This window comes from Eulemur rufifrons, unplaced genomic scaffold (genome assembly GCF_041146395.1).
Source record: "Eulemur rufifrons isolate Redbay unplaced genomic scaffold, OSU_ERuf_1 scaffold_220, whole genome shotgun sequence".
In the NCBI taxonomy this organism is placed as follows: domain Eukaryota; kingdom Metazoa; phylum Chordata; class Mammalia; order Primates; family Lemuridae; genus Eulemur; species Eulemur rufifrons.
Genome location: NW_027183002.1, coordinates 1361 through 20196, shown reverse-complemented (window position 1 = coordinate 20196; position 18836 = coordinate 1361). Strand labels below are relative to the sequence as shown.

The window sequence follows — 18836 nt, the reverse complement described above, 5'->3', positions numbered from 1 at the left end:
CGAGGTCAGGAGTTCGAGACCAGCCTGAGCAAGAGCAAGACCCCGTCTCTACTAAAAAAAAATAGAAAGAAATTATCTGGCTAACTAAAATATATATAGAAAAAATTAGCCGTACATTGGCACATGCCTGTAGTCCCAGCCACTCGGGAGGCTGAGGCGGTAGGATTGCTTAAGCCCAGGACTTTGAGGTTGCTGTGAGCTAGGCTGATGCCAGGGCATTCACTCTAGCCCAAGCAATAAAGCGAGACTCTGACTAAAAAAAATAATAATAATAATAATTCTTACTCCAATTTATTTACCCAACTGATGTTAAAACTCTTGTTCACGTTAATAACTTAATGGAAATGCTTGTACTAGCGTTATTAGCTTGAGTCTTCTGTAATTCTCTAAGCTCTGTTGATACGGTGACAACTGAATGAAATCTTTGCAATGTAATTAGACTGCATACACGTGTCACATATTCCTTTTCCTCAACTAACTAACCCATGTTGGGAAACATTTCAACCTAATGTCCCTCATCATTTTCTCATCCCCAGCACAGCTACGTCTCCCTCAGGGTTTCTGACCCCTCAGGATGTGGGTTGTCACACTGTGTCTCTCGCACAGTAATACACGGCCGTGTCCTCGGGTCTCAGACTGCTCAGCTCCATGAAGGCTGTGCTGCTGGACGTGTCCCTGGTCATGGTGACTCTGCCCTGGAACTTCTGTGCGTAGTTTGTTGCTCCATTGCTAGGGTCGATCCGTCCCATCCCCTCCAGCCCTTGTCCAGGGGCCTGTCTCACCCATTCCATGTAGTAGCTGGTGAAGGTGTATCCGGAAGCCTTGCAGGACACCTTCACGGAGGCCCCAGGTGGCCTCACCTCAGCCCCGGACTGCACCAGCTGGACCTGGGAGCGGGCGCCTGTGCAGAGGAGACAGGACTGGGTGAGACCCCCTGGCTGGGTCCGGGCCCCTCCTCACCCTGGGACTGGGGAGCCCCTCACCTGTCGCTGCTGCCACCAGGAAGAGGATCCTCCAGGCCCAGTCCATGGTGAGTAGCTGAGCTGCCAGGGGCTTCTCCACAGCAGGGACGTGGTGGTGGGGTGAGGCTCTCGGGGCGCAGGCATAGCTGTATGTACCCCAGCAGACCTCAGGCCATTTGCATATTCATGAGGCAGGACGTTTCATAGCCCTAGACCTGCCCCAGTGTGAGAAAGAGAACCGAGATGATGCGGGGGCCACGCAACAGGGCGATACCGAGGACAGGTGTCCCTGCAACCCCCTTGACTCCATGTGCACAGAGGTCCTCCCACTGAGGGACAAGCCGCCAAACACATGTTCTTCACTGTGAACCCACATGGGAAATGCACGGAGAGCCCTGGGACCATCTGTGCCATTTTATACCCAAAGGTCTTGTCCTTTGGATCCGTGAGTTCCCTGAAATTTTCTGCCCATTTGTATATAAAAATGTTCCCTTGCCCCCAGCTGCTTACTCTTAGCACATGCAGGAGGGCTAGAGACGCTTTGTAAATGTGGCTTTCATTAAAATATTGTGTTACTTAAACACAGCTGTGGAGGAATAATACATCATATAAAATTCTTGTTTTCGGTTTTTTAAAAAAGGAAGAGCCAGTCCCCAGGAGGAACCCCTCCCCACCTCCTGTGCGCCTGCTGCTGGCGGCAGCCTGTGCTGGGTGCTCCTGAGCGCCCCCTGCAGCCCAGCCCTTCCGGCAGGGGAGGTTCCTTCTGGGCTTGCAGAGCATCTTCCTCCCAGTGTCCCAGCCCAGGGTGACCTGGCTGTGCCCTGGGTCCCATGCTCCTTCACTGACAGCATGTGCTTTTGACTGGAAAGGGTGAACTGGCCTTTCTAAACCCAGGGAGCTCTGCAGGGAGGCCCCAAGCAAGGATTCTGTGAGAGCCTCGGGGAGTCCCTTCCCTGGAGCTCCACAGGCCCTGGCCCGGCCACAGCCACAGTGGTGCAGAAACCCGCGGGGCTTGGCAGAAGCCTCGTATCTCCTTGAAGTTCTTCTGGTTAAATGTCACTTTAACCCACAGCTCATGGGCCTGGCTCAGAGCTGGCCACACAACTACTGATCCTGCAGGGCACAAACGCACACACACACTCACACACACACACACAGTAACACACACACTCACACACACACACACAGTCACAACACACACTCACACACACTAATACTCTCACACACACTCACACACACACTCACACACACACACTAACACACTCACACACTCACACACACACTCACACACACACACACACACACACTGTGGCCCGCGTTCACAGCAGCCGGAGTGGTACTTCCCTTCTTCCCTGCATGTGGCACATGGGCCGAGCCCACACACTGACCCTGGGCCTGGGTATGTGCCCTTGTCAGACAGACAACAGCAAACACCTCACAACGGGAGAAAGGGACCTGCCCACGCTGTGGGTTTGCCTGTTCTCCCGGCTAGAGGGACCCTGCAGATGCCCCTGGGTGGGGCCAGGTTTGCCCCTGGAGGGCCACAGCTGGCAGAGCCATGTGCAGTCAGTGCAGCCAACACCGAGCTGCCCGGACTGTGGGGAGGGCCACCCTGGCCCTGCAGCCCAGCAGGCCCCCTCTCAGGGACACAGCCAGGAGCCGGAGGGCAGGGCCCTGGGGACCTGGATGGGGCATCTCCCCAGGTGGAGAAGCAAGAACTGATCTTGGAAGAGGGGACTCTGGAGGGAGAGCTGGGAAGGTCCGAGTCCCTGAGACCAGGGCCTGGGATGGGCCACCACCTCCTGCTTCCCCCATGGGGCATCTATTGTGGGCCATGTCCCTGTCCCATCTGGGCAGGGGGGATCCACGGGGTGACTGTCTTTTGCTTTTTACTTCTCAAGTCCAGGAGCAGAAGAGCCGCACTTGAAAACCACAGTGGAGGAGACACGTCTGCTTCCTGGTCCTGGCTGCAGTTGATGCTGCACATGGACCCAGTGTCTCCGCTGGGGTGAGCAGGGGCTGCACGTGGCCTGGGGAGGACGCGGGTGATTGTACCAAGGTCCTGGATCCCCCATCCCGTAGCAGGGCCCTTTGCAATGTGACTTCCTGGTGCCTCCTGCCCAGAGGAGGGGGCTGTGTCTGGCCCCAAACACAGGCTGTGCCCAGGGACTCCCTGGTGCCAACCACAGAGGTCATGAAGGTGCAGGGACGCTAGGTGTCCCCACTTCACTGCTGCCCAGGACACTGAGGAGACCAGTAGGGGTGTGAGCCGGGGCTGGGGGCCCCTGGGAACCCACAACTGAGGGGAGTGAGGCCCTGATAATTCAGAGCAGGAGCTGTCGGCCAGCTCAGGTGGTGCTGCTGAGCCGGGTCAGCTCCTGGGTGGGCAGCAGCCGGGTGAGTGTGGTTCCTGCCCTGTGAGGGAGGCCAGGCTTCCCCAGGGCTCCCTCCTCACCAGCAAGGAAGGTGGCATTGACCATCCTGGTGTGCCCAGCCTGCTGTTCATCTCCCCTTCCTGACCTCCTCCTGGCCCCCAGGCCCTGCATCTGACACAGGGGCCGAGGCACTTCCTAGTCACCCCTGCACTTGCCCAAGCCCAGGGCGCTGCAGGAGAGACCTGGGTCTCCCTGGTTCTGTATCTGGATGAGCCCAAGGGATTCCCAAGGAAATGCTGAATATTTCCATGGGGGGAAGAGAAACTTTGCAAATACCACAAAGGATGAGAAAGAAATGAGTGTGAGGTTGATGAGAGAGGGGTGCTGAGCATGTAGCTGCCAGAGGGTCCAAGTTCCTCTAGTGACCTCGGTTTTGTCCCCCTGTGTCTGGGCTCCCTACGTTCTCCTGCTCAGATAGACTTGTTATGGTCTGAGACGCGAGAAATGACCACCTAAAGACTGAATTGAGCCAAATCAGGAATCTCTGTTAGCTGGCCAGCGACTACTCTCTGCACCACCAAAGGCAGCACAGAGAGCAGCAGGCAGCCTTTGAAATGGAAAGTTTTTATATTGTAAGTTTGTGGGTGGAAAAGTATTAAGATTGAGCAAGCACGTGTACAAGAAGCCTTGAGTGAGCATTACGTCATTTTCTTATCTTTGGTGTGACAGGATCTGGGCCATATCTTGTTCATGCAAAACATGAGTGTTGTAATCGCTTCATGCAAAACGTGGGGCTGGAATGATTTTACGCAGAACATGGGTGTTGTAGTCACTTAGGGGTTTCTGTGTTGGGGGTACTGTCTTGAGTAAGCAGGAGCAAGCAGGTTTACAGAAGCAGAATGGCAGATTAGTGACTTTTCGATGCGAAACTCAGACTGTAACATTCCCCACTGGTTATTAGGAAGAATCAAATCATTGATTCTTTGGTATTAACATCACAAACATGTTGATAGTGGGTTTGGAGGACCATAAGTTTGACAGCTTGAACTCTTTGTTTAACATAAGAAATGAGGCTGTTTATGAGCCAGGGGCCAAGGAGCAGTGTCAGCAGAATGGGAATAACCGGTTTTGTTATGGCTGACAAAAGTGTTGTCATCCACGGGGATTAGGAATGCTAGAGATGACAAGTGCTTTTAAACTTACCCCCCCTTTTTTGATGTTTATAGTACTGTAATATACATCAATACATAGTGTCAAAAATGATCTTGCAAACAATCTATTTTAACCTTTTTTTGGCTATCTGTATCACCCTGTCCTTCACATAAATGTTTTAAGTAAATAAGGTGTTTAGCTTATTTCTAAGGATTTATCTTGTAAGTACGGAGTGGAATTTTGAGTTTAAAGGGCAGTATTCCCTCCCAGCCCAGGAAGAGGGGGAGGAGGCCACTCAGAGACATGTCTTCAGAGGCAGCAGAGTGGCGGGACCTTGGACAGGCTCTAGCCCAGCCTTTGCTGAGGCTCTCCGGGTCTGTCTAATTATGACAGTGTCATTTATTGTCTTTGTAAGCACCTAAGTGTAGTTTACAAGCTGATGGGGGGGGTGTCATCTGCTGGATTAAAACAGATAACTGGGAGGAACCAGAGGAGTCTCTGGAAAGTCTTATCTTTAGTGGGTCCTCGGTGGGCTGGGCATCCATTTCTTGGGGAGTTGATCTGGGGTCGCCTTTTGATCTGCTTGTGGTGGATCCAGTGGTTCTTTCCGGGAACCCTCACGGCTGTTGGCGTGGTGAGGGTCACTGGCAGGGATCCAGTCCACCTGGCCTCTAAGCTGGCAGGTGGAAGTTTTCTTATCCAAACGAGGTTTCCAGCCTGTACCTGTAATAGAGCTTTCTCGGGAGTGGGGTTAGTCGGCTGAACATGATTTTACATAGGGTTGTGCTTTTGACATACGGAGTGTATCTGGTGTTTAGTAGGGCAAAGGGGAGGAGGCTTACTCAGTCTGCGCCAGGCTCCAGCTTTAATTTGTTTAATGTTTTTTAAAGTTTTATTTATCCTTTGTATCCATCCTGAACTCTGAGGCCTATAAGCACAGTGCAATTTAATAATTGAGTCGTTTGGGCAATGAACGCCGGGCCATGGTTGGACCCCAGTGCAAGTGGGAGGCCAAATCGGGGAACAGTTTCAGTCACTAACTTTTTTGAAACTACCTGTGTTGTCTCTGACCTCATAGGAAAAGTTTTCACTCATCTAGAGAAAGAATAAATATAAGCAGGTAGTGATATCTGTATTTGTCTAGTTTCACTTTTGTAAAGTCCACTTTTCACTGTTCCCCTGGAGCTTGTCACCTTTACCTGGTCCCGAAGGGGGAGATTAGTGCTTTTACCTGAATTGACTTGTGCACAGGTGAGACACCTCGTTGTTACCTGCTGGGCCATCTGATGTAGCCAAGGAATGTAGTAGTCCATCACCTCAAATATTTGTTCTTTCTTTGTAGTGAGGATATTTAAAATCCTGTGTTTCAGTTATTTTCAAATACACATTATTATTAACTTTACTAACTGTAGTTATACTGTGCAACAGAACAGAGAGCAGTCTATGAATGACCCAGTTAGAAATCCAAAATATACTAAAATAATATATGGTAAATATAACGGGGTGTCGTCTGGGTTTTTATCCTCTTCAACAAAAGCTGTAAGTATCTTAGAGCAGAAATTCACTCGTTGACAATATTGCATATTGTTAATACTGAAGCACAGATTAGTATTAAAGCTAGGAATCCCATAAAAAGTTTTTAAAAAGTATCCCTATATCATTATGGTTTTTGCCATATGTAATAAGGACAAAGAGGTACACCTCACCTTAAACACTGTAAGGATTTCCTTGCCTAAATCACCATGGTGATAGCACACATTGTTCCAAAATATTCTACTGAGGTCTTGGATGCTCTGGCCCACTGAGTGGCGACTTAAAATTAAATTGCTTCATTATGACTTACTCTCAGGTATGAGAAAACAAGACCCCATGTATCACCTCCTTAAAATAGTAAATACAGGCTGATGTGAGTTAAAATAGACTGTTCAAAGGTGAAACCCGTTGTGGGCGAGCAGTTTAGAACAGAGGAGATTAACCCAGCTGCGTCTGCTGTGGCCGTCCCCATTTGCTGTGTTTCACTGGGAGAGAATGAAGCATCTCACGGTAGGTGACTGCAAACGTCATGTTGTGGCTCTGCACACTGTCACCACATGCATCTTACTGAAATAGCTGACTTCTTTCCATCAGCAACTGGGAAACATTTTTCTCTTGTAGATTTGGTTGCTCTGCTCTGATAGGGGCATATTTAAACAGGCTTCCAGCCACAGATTAGAAAATTCATTGAAAAAAGAACCTATAAATGCAAGTAAATATAAAATAATCAAGAATTACTTCAAACATATACTATTGCCTTGAGCAAATGAACTAAGAAAATAAGCATGTTGCTAACTCTAGATATGAACGTTCAAAGCTGCGATATTGTGAAGAGAGGATTCCGCGCAGACTTGAGTTGTCCCTGCACGGATCACACTTTCCCACGATACACACGTGCGGCCACGCCCATCCACGCCATCCGTTCCTGCCGTGCGTCAGCTGTGCTGCTTCTGCACACACATGATCTCATCTAACAGGTCCGGGGTGGCGTCTCCCCCACAGTGCTGCTGCCTCCCCCTCTCCTCCAACTGTGGTGCCCACTCATTTAAGGAACAGCCTCTCTCAAGCCCTCACGGGAGCCCCCCAGGCTGATTTCTGGGCTCCTCACTTTGTTCCAGAATCGCTCAACATCAGGTCCTTTCATCTGATGCCATTTCTCTTGGTCAGACCCAGGTGCCCCTGCCCAAGCCCTTGCAGACTCAGCCAACAGAGTCCCCGTGTCCTGTTCTCCCCAGGAGGACACCAGCCTTCTTTGTCATAATGTCCATATTCCTCACCCACACGCTGAGTGACCCTTCACCTGTGGCCACCTCAGGGGCACCCACCGCGTCCTGCACCATGACATGTGCTCACCAACTCCTGAGTTTGCAGCTCCCTTGGGCTTTACATAAATCAAGTGGGTTTTAGTGCTGTAGGAATTTTGAATTAAAAAGACTATAAACAACTAAAATCAACAAAGTTACTCTAAAGAAACAGTGGTCACATCTGTCCTGCTGGTCCTGTCCCATCCTCCACACTCCCTGATGTGCCCTGTGGTGTTACCACCTTCCTGTCTGACTGTAGCCATTTCATAGGTAGGGACTGTACAAGGTGGCAAAGCCTGTCACACAGTTAGCTGTTTCGTACTTACGATGAGGACACATCTGTGTCTACAGGTAGACATGGAAATAACTCAAGAATGGAAATTTTTTCATCAGATGGATGGTGCACCTCATTTTCCATGAGAATCTCTCATGATGACACACTACATTGTGGAAGAAATCTTTTCCAAAGCCCATGTGGTTTAGAGACAAATCCTTGTTCAATACATGACCCTGGTTCCTTCTTGATAACGGTGGGTGTGAGAATAAAAACAAGGCATGATTTTGCTCTCCATAGGAAGGAGGAGAACATAGGAGAGGGCAGTCAGGAGGAGCAGAGGGGGGAGGATGAGGAGGCTCTTGGACAAAGGACCATCTGGGGCAGACACTTCACACAGGAGGGCCTCGACTCCAGGTTGTGGTGTTGCCATGGTCTGACCCCAAGGACTCCACTCACAAGGACCTGGATGCCACCCCAGACTGCTCAGCACACTGAGGTTCCCACCTGCAGGTCTCCCCGATGCCACAGGTGTTGAAGGTGACTCTGTGAGAGTCTCAGAGGACACATCCCACTTTGACCAATCAATCTCATTCTCTGAGCTACTAATGGCCACTTGCATTTCCAACGTGAGTCCATGCCCAGGTGACAGCAGGAGGGTCCCAGCAATGGTGGGTGACACAGTCCCATCAATCTTTCCCAGGTCTCACAGGAGACACAGCCTGGGCCACACCTGAGCTCCAGGCAAAGGGCCTGAGCCCCAGGATTTAGATACAAAGACCACACCCTCCATTTTCTCGGGATAGAAGGAGAAGATGAAGATGTGAAAATAGAACCTAGGGAGAAACAAAACCGACTCCCTGGAAAAAAAATTAGAACTAAATCATTTCTGCATCAGAAATGTTCACTTTTACAGGAGGAGAGAACAACTTGAAACCGTTAGGTTTTATGAGACACTGACCCTGCCCAGGTCCCTACATGTCCCAATCTGAATCCCAAAGACTGTCCCACTCAGGGAGTCCCACTGAGGTCTGTGCGCTGAGTCTGGTTGGAAAATGCCCAGCAGGTTCCCCTGGGCTTCCTTCCTCAGGACTCTGACCCCTGTGGTAACAGCAGGGTCATTTTTGTCCACGTGAGTGACGTTCCGCCTTGTGTGCAGGTGAGAATGTGTTCATTTACTACAACAAGACGCTTCTAATTCAGACACTACAGTGACGACAGCAGAGCCAGGAAAGAATATAGGTCCCTGGTTGAAATTTCTAGAGAGGAGGCACCAAAATCTGACAGGAAATGAATGGTTCTTGTGACCTGGGCTGACTCTGCTCCTTGTGTCCTGCGCGCCCCCTGGTGGCCCCGCGCGCACCACAGGAGGTTTTTGTCTAGGCTCACACTGATGTCCCCTCACTGTGTCTCTGGTACAGTAGTACAGGGCCGTGTCCTCGGCTCTCAGACTGTTCATTTGCAGAGACAGCGTGTTCTTGCTGTTGTCTCTGGAGATGGTGAATCGGCCCTTCATGGCGTCTGCGTAGTATGTGCTACCACCATTACTAATGGCTGAGACCCACTCCAGCCCCTTCCCTGGAGCCTGGCGGACCCAGCTCATGTCATAGCTGCTGAAGGTGAATCCGGAGGCTGCACAGGAGAGTCTCAGGGACCCCCCAGGCTGGACCAAGCCTCCCCCAGACTCCACCAGCTGCACCTCACACTGGACACCTGCAAACACAGACACAGCCTGGTCAGAAACTGCCACACACATCCCTGTTTCTCTCATTCACATCCCCTCCCACACCCAATATCTCCAGTTCTCCATGAATTACCTTGTAACAGAGCCACAAGGAAAACCCAGCGCAGACCAGACTCCATGGTGAGTGTCTGTGTTCAGTGCTGATCACCGAATGGGGACACCTGGGAATGCCGGGGCTGGGGCTCCTGTCCCAGAGCTGCAGGGTGAGGGCTGGGCTGGTTTTCATCAGCAGAGGGAGGGCCCTATTTGCATGTCCCCTGCTATATAGCAAGCTCTTGGGTGGGATGCCTGAGGGAGGGCAGGGTCCAGGGGTGAGGTGAGCATCCTGGAGGAGTTCATAGGACATGATATTTCACAGATGAAACTGTACGAAAAGAAGGAAGGTGCAGTTTTGCAATGTGTTAAAGAGTGAGCACATGTCTAGTGAGAGCTACCTGCAGTATCTGGGCCTCAGCTCCCCAACACTAGATCCTACTGCTCGTCTCAACCAACCCCAGCACCAGTGTGGACAAGCCCCATGGGCTCTGCAGTATCCCCTTTGACTAATGAGAACATGATGGGATTTTGCTGCATTCTAGTGTTACAACTTCAAGGTTGCAACAAACTTTGGGCCACAAAATCCACACCGCCCTTGACGCGGTTGTGCATTAACTGTGACATGAGCCTCACTCAGCTGAGGGGATTCAGGTTCACACAAATTGTCAAATGCAACTGGGCTTCCTCTGTGCTGGGCCCAGGGCACATGAGTGGGGCCAAGAAGGATCCACTGAAGTTTGTCCTGACATTTCCGTCTTGCCAGGCAGGTCCACACTGGCCCGGGTTCAGTCTATGGGGCTGACACACGCTTGGGACAGTAGCCAGCCCTGATCTCTGTGGAAGTCAGGACGTGAGCATTAGTGCCCAGACTCCACTGCCTATGGCTGCAGGTGGCCCTGTAGTCCTACTTGTCATTCACTAGTGTCCCCTACAGCCTCCAGTCTGGAACCTTCAAACACATGGCAGCACTTTGCAGTCAGGGTTGCTGCATGTTGTTCCCTGATGGAGTGACTCAGGCCTGAGCACTGCAGAGCCATTGTCCTTGGTCCCTCGGCCACCCGCAGGCATGTGGCTGATGCACTTGACCTCCCCAGTGTGGGATGCAGTGGAGAAACCACAGAATCTGCCTAGGCCTGAGGGACAGCCCCTGCCTCCATGGGTACACAAGCTTAGCCTCCAAAGCAGAGTTAGTGTCAATCAGTGGGAGGGGGCCTGTCGTTGTTGGGTGGTCCTCACGACTGAATGGCCTCAGACCAGGTCTCAGATTCAGGGGAGCACACTGTTCCCCCAATAGGTGTGATCCTTCCTGGGAAGCAGAACTTCTAATCAATCACAGCCTAACATTGGGGCAATAAAAAGAAAGATTTCTCAAGTTGTCACCATGGTGTGTGGACAGGAATTAATCTCACCCCTACCACTGTTTAGCAGACCCAGGTGCCACAGCACTCTGTAGGGCCCGGCACATGCTCCATTCCTTGTGACCAAGGAATCCCTGCAAGGGACCCTGGTGTAGATTAATCAAGACCCATGTGTTAATTTTTCTTGTTGCTGTGATTACCATTGTGGTATTAATAATTTTGTGGCATAAGCTTGTACGTAGAACAGTTTTCCAACATTTTCTTCTATAATCCTTCTGCTCACCACTCAGAAAAATTAATTCATGGCAGATAACAGACGTGACCCACACTGTAATTTACCTCCCACAGCCAGTACGGTAGAGGATCTGACACAGGACTGTTCCCCAGTCCCCTGTGTGAGGGCTGGTGCAGGGACTGGAGCGAAGCCTGCATGGGAGGTGGCCCTGCATGTGGGCACCACTGAGAGTGTCCCAATGACACCTGTGCTCGGACCTGGGCCACCTGTAGAGCATTTCTTGTTCAATCTTAAAGGGCCATGTGACATTTGGGTGTGTGTTACCAGGTAATGAAATTCATCCTCTTGGTTCTTTCTCCCTGCAGGCAGCACCTGTGACTAGCATGTGGGTTATGCATGAGTGTGCTGTCCGGGCCTTGGCGAGAAGCCCTCTGCATTTTGTCCCGGCCTCTGCAGAGTGCACTCCCTGTGCCATCACACTGACACTCACGTGCCTGGGATTAGCCAGTGGACAACAGTCGCCCTCTGCGACCAGCGACTCCAGCGCCGCCCGAATGGTCCATGAATTAAGTGGCCACAGTGACAGGGCTAGGTGACATGCATCACCCAACTTCATGTGCTTTCTCCCCCCAAGGCAGACTGAGGTCCTCCCTCTGCCTAATCTGAAGTCTGCAAGCAAAAGAGCCGAGCAGTGACCTCAACATGGCTCCTGAACTGAGTCACGGAATCACTTGATGGCAAATTCCCTAAGAACTCTGAGTCTGGAAGGTGCAGCAACTCATCTTGCCTGGATCCAGCGCATGTGTGTGTCTTTCCAAACCCAACCCTCGCCCAGGACCACTAGCCGTGTGATTACCCTGCACCCAATTCTGCTAATGGTGTCAGCCTGACATTTCCTGGGGCCAAGGGCTGCATTTCTCAGTAAGAGACACTCAGCATGGGGTTCCCTGGAAGGAGAACCTGTATCTGCCCTGTAAGTATCTCTGTAAAAATTCAGTCTGAGTTGCATTTCTGTGGGAACAGATGTAACTTTCCGGGCACCCTGCCTTATCTATCTTCATAAATCTTTACTTTATAAATTATATCTGTGGTTCTGTGTATTATTTTTATTTCGGTTTCCTACTATTTTTTCATCCTTTGTGACAACCCCTGTCTGAGGGACCTGAAATTTTGCAGGGAGCTTAGCTAACTCCCTGCAGAAAAACGAAAAGAAAACATTTATGTCAGTTTCCAGTAATTTTATGTGATAAAATGGTCAGCCTCATCATTGTAGCATTTATGCCCATCAGGAATTCGTGTGCATGTTGGCGTGTGACAGAGTTCTAGTCACGGAGGCAGGAGAGAGTCTCTGTTGTGACCTTGCTGATCCTTCAGGGGAAATTTCAGAAAGGTGTCCTCTCGTCTTCCACCCTTGTCCTATCTGTGTGTCCCTGAAAACACTCTCACCACGTCCACACAAGGGGGGTCTGGGGGATGAAGGGGACGTTTTCTGCATATCAGTGTGAAACGTTGAGACAAGAAGCTCCTCGGGTAGATGAACTTTTGAAATTGGCAAAGATGGAGCCACTCACATCCGGCTTCTTGTTTCATTAGGTTATGATTTTCCTTATTGTGTAGTTATTTCATGTTGCCATTACTTTTTGCTAAAATAGCCAGATATGATGGTCTAGAGGCATTAAAATCAAAAGTACCTGATTTCCTAGTAAGGAGCCCCCGCTGAGGTGAACAGTGGAGTGTGGTTCATTGTGTGCTAGGACACGTGGCTGAAAGCTAAGTGTGGGCACAGAGCTATTTTGTCTGCATCAGCGAAAAGTTCTGTATATTCCTTGGATGAGACTCTCATTGAGACACTTGAGACAATATTATTTGTCGATCAATCACACTTCAATAATAAACCTGGAAGTTACTAAGCATTTATTCATATTACTGAAGAAAATTTCCCATTGGAAATGTTGTGCTCAACTGGAGGTAAAATCAGCCCATGTGGCAGAAGTCATTGCCCTTCTTGGTGCTTGTCAATTAGCCAAAATCCAGGATTAAATGCGTATGTTTTTAAAATAGTACATGAACTTGGGATATTTTGCAAACAAAACGGTTTCTCAAAGGTTCTGGTAAATGTATCAAAATGAACAAAAAACTAAAGAACTTCTAGATAGACTTCTAAATCCTAGAGATCCAACTAAAGTAAATAGGAATCATGCAAAAAATAACATGGGGGTTAGACAAGTGTTGTACGAAGTCATTACCGAGAACAAGCAGCCTAAACTTAGTTTGTGATGCTGTCTAACCTTGTGAAGCATCATCACTGCTCATGTAACACACCGTCCATTCATTGGAAATATTTTGTAAGTGTTGAAAATGTTTATCCAATTAGCATTATGAAATTTGAATGTCAAAGTTTTAAGCAATTCTTGAAATTCCTTCGCCAGTCTACCATGAGCACTTTCTTGCAGCATTCTGGTCCACTCCCTCAAGGACACATCAGTTGTTACACTTTCCCTTGGTGGCAACTGAACAAACATTTAGATTTTACCACGATTACTAGCATTTTGCTATTGCCTGTGAGAGTAAATAATTTTGAAAGCAATTAATGCATTACAGACACTCCTATCACCACAGATTCAGGGTCCTTTTACTGCATCTATTTAGCAGTCTCTCATCATGTTCAACCAGCACAGAGTGTGTGTTGGAGAAACATCAGGAAAATACTGGTAATGAGCCATACTGGAACAAATATTATTAAGGACTTTAAGGGAAACACAGCAGTGCAATTCCAGGGAGGAAATCCTCGGGTTCACATTTCAGAACGACAGCATCAGTTCAGAATTCTAGACACTTGGAAGGCTGCTGTAGTAGAGAATGTCAAACTGAGCGTCCTTGTAGAACCTGTGAACCTTCTCATATTTCGAAGCCCACAGCTGACCCAAGGCCTTCAGGATAAGCTGATGAGCTTGGACAGTGAAAAGCTTCCCCCCATGACATTGGACCAAGACCCTGTCTAACTCCTCCTCCTGCTCATCCTCATTAGTACTATCATTTGTTCATACTAATGAAACATCTTCTATTTTTTGGCAGACTTCATTGTTTTCCACCCATAAAGGCCTTTGCCTGCTTTTCAAATAAATTTATAACAATATTTAACAGTTGTTGAGTGGAATAAGAAGTCAAAGTCTCTTACATGCTGTCTGTCCGATGACATCTGAAGGCCCATCCTTCGTCTTCCTGTTTGCCCCACTCATGGGAATCCTAGGAAGGAATCACAGGTGCTTTCTCACCACATGGCTGTCGGAGGCCCAGACCCCACCAGACCCTCCCTGCCCCACCAGGGAACTGTTGTGAACACCTGAGCGAGTCTCCCTTCCAGCCCTACGAAGCCACTTGGGACTGTCTTGAGAGGCCTGCCCTGCTCTGCAGACACCTCAGTAGTGGAGACACTCACCCTTCCCGTGTTCACTCAGTGTGTGTGTGTGTGTGTGTGTGTGTGTGCATCTGTGCCTGCCTGTGTGTGCAGGTGTCTAACACCATCAGAGGCAACATCTACACTAAATGTCGGTGGGTCCCTCTGCCCTTGAATTCTGTCAGATATAATCGACGTTGTGAGCCTGGTGCTGGGACACGGAGCTCCACGGGGTCTTCCTGCTCTTGCTTAGGACGCTGACTCCGTCTGCCCCTGACGTCCAGTAGGTGCTTTATCCTGCTTGATGCCTAGAAGGAACCTTTACTTCTGTGTGCTGTGCTGCATTGTGTTGTCCAAGAAAAAAATGTTTTATTGATTTTCAGACTTACTGAGAAGTGTTGATCATTCATGTCCATTTGGGGAGAGGAGAAAGTGCCTGGAAGGCACTGTCTGCCTTTTGAGCAGATGACAATATTTTCTCTCCTTACCACCAACATATCCAACTCAGAGACTGCAGAGGGAAACACAGAATCGTGAATTCAGAGAAGTTCCCGAAGGGAAACTGTTTTCTGGAGAGGAAGCCACGACCCTGAGAGGAAACCAGCCCTTACCCTCCACCTGCACCTGCCCTGGGCTGACTCTGATCCTTGTGTCTTGGGCGCCCCCTGGCAGCTCTGAGCTCCCCCATGGGAGGTTTGTGTCTGGGCTCACACTGATGTCCCCTCACTGTGTCTCTGGCACAGTAGTACAGGGCCGTGTCCTCGGCTCTCAGACTGTTAATTTGCAGAGAGACAGTGCTTTTAGAATCATCCCGTGAGATGGTGAATCTGCCTTTCACAGATGCGGCATATTCTGCTGTTCCACCATTAGTCTGGTTTCTAATGAAACCAACCCACTCCAGCCCCTTCCCTGGAGCCTGGCGGACCCAGCTCATGTAGTAGTCACTGAAGGTGAATCCGGAGGCTGCACAGGAGAGTCTCAGGGACCCTCCAGGCTGGACCGAGCTGCCCCCCGACTCCACCAGCTGCACCTCACACTGGACACCTGCAAACACAGACACAGCCTGGTCAGAAACTGCCACACACACCCCTGTTTCTCTCACTCACATCCACTCACACACACAATATCTCTAGTTCTCCATGAATTACCTTGTAACAGAGCCACAAGGAAAACCCAGGTCAGCCTAGACTCCATGGTGAGTGTCTGTGTTCAGTCCTGATCACCGAATGGGGACACCTGGGAATGCCGGGGCTGGGGCTCCTGTCCCAGAGCTGCAGGGTGAGGGCTGGGCTGGTTTTCATCAGCAGAGGGAGGGCCCTATTTGCATGTCCCCTGCTATATAGCAAGCCCTGGGTGGGACAGGTGAGGGAGGGCAAGACCAGAAAAAAATTGGGTGAGTGTACAGTGATTAATAGCTCGTGTTCACTTATTTAATTTACAGACACATAGAAACCACGTGCTGTAGGTGTGAAGTTTCCATGTATTTTACAGATGTAAACGTAAGCCTAGACACATATGGAAGTTGTGTGATATGTCCAGAAACACATATCTGGGAATGTCAGTGTCTGGGCCATGATCCCGTCCTTGGAACCCACTGCGGACCAAACCTGGACATGCCTAGGGTGGATTCTAGAACTCCAATTTTATAATAACAAGATAAAGCCAGTTTCTTCCCTCTCTGCCTTTTTTTTTTTTTTTTTTTGAAAAATATATAGAAAGCCTGGCACACAGGATTAATGCAGATAACTGAACCTAAAATCTCCCTTATTATCTATTTGTCCATCGCTCCTTCTCTACCAAATCATCTATTAATTGTTCATATTAACTTTAATGAGGCATAGTTGGTACTCAGTGGCCTTAACACAGCTGAAGTGAACAAGTGAAAGATGCTGACACACCGTCCCCTGTCTGCGATATGGAGGAAATCGATTTCCCTCAATGTTGACGCTTCTCCTTCTAAAATTCCTCCGTCTTTCTCCTTCCCTCTCCCTCCCTTTACCCAGGCACCTGCTGACATAGTTTATGTTACTTCAGTTTTCACTCTCTAGAATTTGTAACAGTGGAATCACGTAGCAGGTGCTTTTTGCCTATTTTACTCACAGCACACACTGTGGACGCGGCCACGCTGCAGTGAGCACGACACAGCCATTGCTGTCAATGATGTAGTGTCCTGATGCATCATTGGCACAAAATGCTAATGTATTAAACTACTGGTTAATAGTTTGATTGTTTCCCATTTCTTGACATTTAGGATAAAGCTTATCCTCACCTGGGAGAAGTAGACAGCTGAGAAAAAGCTCTTCTTCTTACATGAACCACAACAATAGCAACATCATCGTCATCTATAAAGCATGACTGCGTAAGCTGCGGATTAGCAAATTTTATTTAATATTTCAAATAGCAGAAGTTATTTCACCAAGAACAAACCTGAAATCTGCAGAGAGACCAGGACTTGCAGGGAGAAACAGGACCAGAGCATTAGCTTATTAGGCACAGCCCAGCAGGCGGCATGTGGGCTGGGACAAGACGACACTGGACATAGGCACTGGATCGCGGGAAGCTGCAGTTGCTAAAGGGATTGCAGTTTAAATTTTCCAGGGGCCAAGCAAACCCCCAGCACATACAGAATCATCTCTGCAGAGAAGCGTTTGCTCCTGAATGACCAACACAGCGTAGGAAACACAAAACCCTTTCATGGCACAAGGGTGTGGATGGCGGGTGGCTGATTGCATACTCCAAATATTGTACTGAAAGTGTATGGAGAGCAGAAAAGTATAAAAAAAATTAAGGCTTAAATTTGGCATTGAATTCAGGTCCTGAGTCATCCCATTTCAGATGAAAGAGACCTGGGCATTACAAGGAGAAAACCCTGGACTCTTGAGGAAGAAGAGAGAGAGGCAGAGACAGGAAACCCCAGGGTCTGAAAGGTATCCTCAGTTTCCCTCCACACCTGCGCCTGAGCTGGGAAATGAGCCCCTCTGGGGTCTCCAGCTGGGGGAGGAGCCGTCTGCCCCTGATGTCCCACGGGCTCTGTGTCCTGCTTGCCGGCCTCTGCGTGCTGTGCTGCATTGTGTTGTCCAAGAGAAAGTCTTTTATCCATTTACAGACTTATTCCAAAGTGATCATAATGAATGTACATTTGGGGACAGGAGAAAGTGCCTGGAGGCCACTGTCTGCCTTTTGAGCAGGTGAGAATATTTTCTGTCACTACCACAAATGTATCTGAGACTGCAGAGGGAAGCACAGGGTCGGGAACTCAGAGAAGTCCCCAAGAGGAGATGGTTATATGGAGAAGAAGCCACGACCCCCTCCCCACAGGAAACAGGCCCTTCCCCTCCACTGGCACCTGCCAAGGGCTGGCTCTGTGCTTGGAGGTGGGAGGGGGGTGGGGGGGTGGGTCGGGGTGCGCGGGACCCGGGCGCCCCTTAGTGGCCACGAGCACCCCTGCAGGGAGGTCTGTATCTGGGCTCACACTGATGTCCCCTCACTGTGTGTCCCACAGTGAATCCGGCCCTGTCCTTAGTGGGCACAGAGCTCAGCTGCAGGGACAACTGGTTCTTGGACATTGATCAGGATGTGGCAACTCAGCTCTGGAGGGACACATTGTAATTTGTGCTCCCTACGTAGCATATGTCCCTGACGCAGTCCCATGCCTTGCCCCAAGGCTGGCAGGTGCAGCTCCAGCAGTAACCACAGCGTGTGATGAACAGTCCAGAGATGTCCCAGGTCAGGGAGAGTGTCTGAGATGGCTTCACCAGCCCTGAGCCCGACTCCTGCAGCTGCACCTTGGAAGCGACACCTTAGGACACGAAGCCTCGGTCCTTGCCAGCCACGTGCAGCAGTGGCCATCGCACCTGGTGCACGTCTGACCTCTGAGACGCCTTGTACAGCTGGCAGCAGGCCAAGGAGAGGACACAGCGATCTCGTTTTCTTCCAGACCACAGCGCCGCCTTCCCCAGACACCCCGGCCTGTCTAAGGAGGGCGTCGTGACCTTACACAGCCCATTAGCAGATCTATTCTGTCCTGGAGACTGAGGAGAAATCTTCCCACGGGGAAGCCTCGTACTCACGCAGGGAAGGGACTGAGATCTGGCTTGTTTCGGTCCTTCCTGCTTTCTCTCCCTGAACCTCCCATGTACTGGGGTTCCCGTCTCCCCTGAGAGATTGTTACGTTACCGCTGTTATGTGAGAGCCTGACCTGCCCTTCCCTCCATCCAAAAGGAGGTGACTGCAGAGGATGTTGCGTGGGGACAGGCCAGCTGGGCTGAATGGCGTCTGCTTCCAGCCCATACCTGAACCCTCCTTCTCTTATGTAGATCTGGACACAGCCGGGTCCCTCCCCACAATGTCTCCAGCAGTTTCCCCAGGCCTTTTTCTTCTTCCACACCCACTGTGCCTGCATGCCCTGGAATCACCACACGCCTACATGTCCGTCAACAGATGGGTCGACACAGAAAATGTGGTCT

At 49.9% G+C, this 18836-nt stretch overlaps 3 gene segments (V, D, J or C); all 3 read right to left on the bottom strand.

Moving 5' to 3' along the window:
- Nucleotides 1–584: 584 nt before the first annotated feature.
- LOC138379907 (immunoglobulin heavy variable 1-2-like) lies at nt 585–1029 on the bottom strand. The segment is given in 2 exon segments: nt 585–901; nt 984–1029. Coding segments are annotated over 2 exon segments (363 nt in total).
- Nucleotides 1030–1171: 142 nt separating this feature from the next.
- LOC138379906 (immunoglobulin heavy variable 3-23-like) lies at nt 1172–9511 on the bottom strand. The segment is given in 3 exon segments: nt 1172–1291; nt 9006–9313; nt 9418–9511. Coding segments are annotated over 3 exon segments (474 nt in total).
- A 5466-nt stretch (nt 9512–14977) lies between these two features.
- LOC138379917 (immunoglobulin heavy variable 3-72-like) lies at nt 14978–15564 on the bottom strand. The segment is given in 2 exon segments: nt 14978–15414; nt 15519–15564. Coding segments are annotated over 2 exon segments (483 nt in total).
- Nucleotides 15565–18836: the final 3272 nt, after the last annotated feature.